Below are 3,549 nucleotides of genomic sequence, written 5' to 3'. Positions count from 1 at the left end.
GTATAGCATTTTTTAAATGAAATACTTCTCAAAAAAATGTGGATATAAGTCAAAGAAGTGCTAAGAGTTTCCCAACCTGTCAGACTTATTAGAAAGCTTGTGATTATAAGATAGATATGAATCATTTTTAACATATAGATTTTTTTATTTACCAACTCTCGAATGATAGCCGGAAAGTTCCGGATAGAGCTTATCTTCATTTCTGTTACCTGCAAAAAAAGGGGAGGAGAGTTAGAAAACTTAGTGTATATTATATAAAATACCCAAAAAGCCAAAGCCTGCCCTTGCTAAGCAAATATTTTAAATTGCTATAATTGATAGGGTTATCGTTATTTAATCATGCTTTAAATTAAGAGGCACGCTTGAATAAACCCACGAGATACGCCAAGTATGAGGCAGACGGTGAATGTCCCATAACTGTATGACACCGAAATACATAAACTGTAATTCACGCCTTCTAGGCACACGTGCCTGGGAAATACAGAAACATCTCTTTCCGGAAGCAATCACAAAACACCTGAATAAAAAGCCTGTAGCCCCCAAGGCAATGATTATGTTCTCTTTATTTCTTACATAACCCCCAAAATAATTTTTACACAGCGTACATTCATGTCGCATATTTTCAAATTGACACCTAAAATTATTCAAGGTAAGCTTAAATAGTTGTAAGGGGAGTGCTTTTTAACATACTTCGTATATCATTTATTTAAATTAAATAATCATAGTTCTCCTTTTTGGACAAAAGAATCTAAATGCCACAGTGATCTGAAACCTACTGTCACTCACGAAGGAAGACCAACAAGCTGTTTCTAATAGTCGTAAATTATGTAGTATTTATTTTTAACCTTCAAATCACACTTCCATTTGTTCAAAAGATTTCATAGTAATGTATTACTATGTATATGTACTTTTTTTTTTGAGACAGAGTCTCACTCTGTCACCAGGGCTGGAGGGCAGTGGTGTCACCATAGCTCACAGCAACCTCAAACTCCTGGGCTCAAGGGATCCTCCTGCCTCAGCCCCCCAAGTAGTTGGGACTATGGGAATGTGCCACCACACCCGGCTAGTTTTTCTACTTTTTGCAGAGATGGGGTCTCATTCTTGCCCAGGCTGGTCTTCAACTCCTGCCCTCGATCAAACCTCCTGCCTCGGCCTCCCAGAGTGCTGGGATTACTGGCATGAGCCACCATGCCCAGCCTTATTATTATTATTAGGTTATTAAGTATGAAATGTCCAATTTCCTTAAGTACTAAGTTTGACAGTTGATATCTCTGATATTTCACTTTGACACTTCCTGTTTTAGGTTTAATGTGAAGGCACATCCTCAGTCTTTCAAATGCACATTTTGGCTTGTGATTATCTCTCAAAAAAATTTTTTAGAGCAATTTTTGTGAAACCATGAATAAGTCAATAATTTGTGTTATTTTCGAATATGAGTTCCATCGTGGAACCAATGCAGCATAGACAGCTCGACATATTAACGAAGTGTTTGGGAAGGATGTGGCTAATGAATGCACAGTACGTCGATGGGTTGAGAAGTTCCGTTCTGGTGATTTTAATCTTGAAAATGAGCCACGTGGGTGACCTGAGACCAAGGTGGATAATGATGAGCTGAAAGCTGTAGTGGAAGTGAATCCATTTCAACCTACAGGTCAATTAGCAGCAAGGTTTGGCGTCACTATTCCAACAATATTGGACCATTTGAAACAAATGGGCAAGGTAAAGAAGCTGGATAGATGGGTTCCACGTGAATTAAAGGAGCGTGCGAACAGAAATTGTCGGGAAGCTTGCCTTTCTCTGCTGTCATGACATACAGGGGAACAATTTCTTCACTGTATTGTTCAAGTGATGAAAAATGGATTCTTTTTGACAATTGCAAGCATTCATCACAATGGTTGGATAAAGATGAAGCGCTGAAACACAGTCCAAAACCAAATAGTCATCAAAAAAAGCTAATGGTGTGTGTTTGGTGGTCCAGTGCTGGTATTATCCACTACAGATTCATGAAACCCGGTCAATCGATGACAGCAGATGTCTGCTGCAACCAGTTGGATGAAATGATGAGGATGCTTGTGATTAAGCAGCTGAGACTGGTCAACAGAGACAGGCCAATCCTCTTGCAAGACAATGCTCAACCACATGTCGCACAAACAACGCTGCTCAAACTACAGAGGGTGGACTTGGAAACTCTCTGTCATCCACCGTATTCCCCAGACCTTGCACCAACTGACTCCTACTTCTTCCAGGCTTTGGACCCCTTCTTGCAAGGAAGAATACTTGATTCTCAACAAGCTGTGGAAAATGCCTTTTGCAATTTCATTGCCACTCACTCTCCAGGCTTCTTCGCTGCTGGCATAAGCAAGCTATCATCAAGATGACAAATCTGTGGACAGTTTAGGCGCATACTCTGATCAATTGTACTGCTTCCTGTTTGAGATATAATGAACTGTACATTTGATTCGAAATTGGACATTTCCTATTTAATAACCTAATATGTTTTTATGTAACGTTTTTCCACAAGAAAAATTTATTCATAATTTATGTTTTTAATTTTATTTCATGTAAAAATAAGGCTCCACTAAATAATTTCTTGTGGATTGAGTTATTATCATTAGCAGCCAAATGATCAAAATCTTAAATATATTATGCAATTGTTAGGTTACTAAACATAAAAATAGAATTTTATCTGAAATGCATCTCAATAGATGGATGAGACTTAAAAATTAGTGTAGTACACAGGATATTTCTTAATGCTAGAGTGACATAGGTTCAACATCAAATTCTACTTTAGGATTATTTTTTATAGATATAGGTGTTAAGAAATCTGGCTCTTATAAAAAACTAGAAGGGGCTAGAAGGAGGCATTTTATAGCAATGTAACTGAATTCTTTTATAGTCCTGAGATAGAGGCCATAAAAATCAGTTATCTATCGGCAAAACAACTAATAAAGTCATATTTATAATAAGATTATAAAATTATTGCTACGGTTGGAATGTCCCCTCCAAAACTCATGCTGAAATTTAACTGCGTCGTAACAGTGTTCAGAGGGGGGGATCAGGCAGAGGGGGCTCCGCCCTCGGGACTGATCGATGGCGCTATGGAGGGAGTGGGCAGGTGACTGTGGGAGGCGGTCCCAGATGAGAAGGTGCATGTGGCCCAACTTCCTCTCTCTCTCTGAGCTGGGAGCTTCCCGGCCACGTGGCGCCTTCCGCCACGCTGTGGGTCAGCAGGAAGCAGGTGCTGCCCCCCCTCAGTCTGCGATTTCCCAGCCTCTAGACCTGTGAGCCAAATAAATCTCTTTTCCTTATCAATTACCCACTCTGTGGTATTCTGTTATAGCAGCAGAAAAAAGACTGAGAAAATGACTGTAAATCAGTATAAGTGGCCGGGCGCGGTGGCTCACGCCTGTAATCCTAGCTCTCTGGGAGGCCCAGGAGGGTGGATTGTTTGAGCTCAGGAGTTCGAAACCAGCCTGAGCAAGAGCGAGACCCCGTCTCTACTAAAATTAGAAAAAAATTAATTGGACAACTAAAAATATATAGAAAAAA

The 3,549-nt window shown here is 39.8% G+C and overlaps 1 protein-coding gene across 1 annotated transcript in view; it reads right to left on the bottom strand.

The window, feature by feature from the left end:
* SH3YL1 (SH3 and SYLF domain containing 1) overlaps positions 1-3,549 on the bottom strand; it is a 49,715-nt gene that overhangs the window by 10,529 nt on the left and 35,637 nt on the right. The window contains exon 9 of the mRNA XM_012659643.1: positions 153-209. Within this exon, the coding sequence (XP_012515097.1) occupies positions 153-209 (57 nt within the window). The remainder of the gene's footprint in view (positions 1-152; positions 210-3,549) is intronic.

This window comes from Propithecus coquereli, unplaced genomic scaffold (genome assembly GCF_000956105.1).
Source record: "Propithecus coquereli isolate 6110/MARCELLA unplaced genomic scaffold, Pcoq_1.0 Scaffold625, whole genome shotgun sequence".
Classification (NCBI taxonomy): domain Eukaryota; kingdom Metazoa; phylum Chordata; class Mammalia; order Primates; family Indriidae; genus Propithecus; species Propithecus coquereli.
Note: the sequence above shows the minus strand (reverse complement) of the source record. Positions and strands in the feature narration are given on the sequence as shown.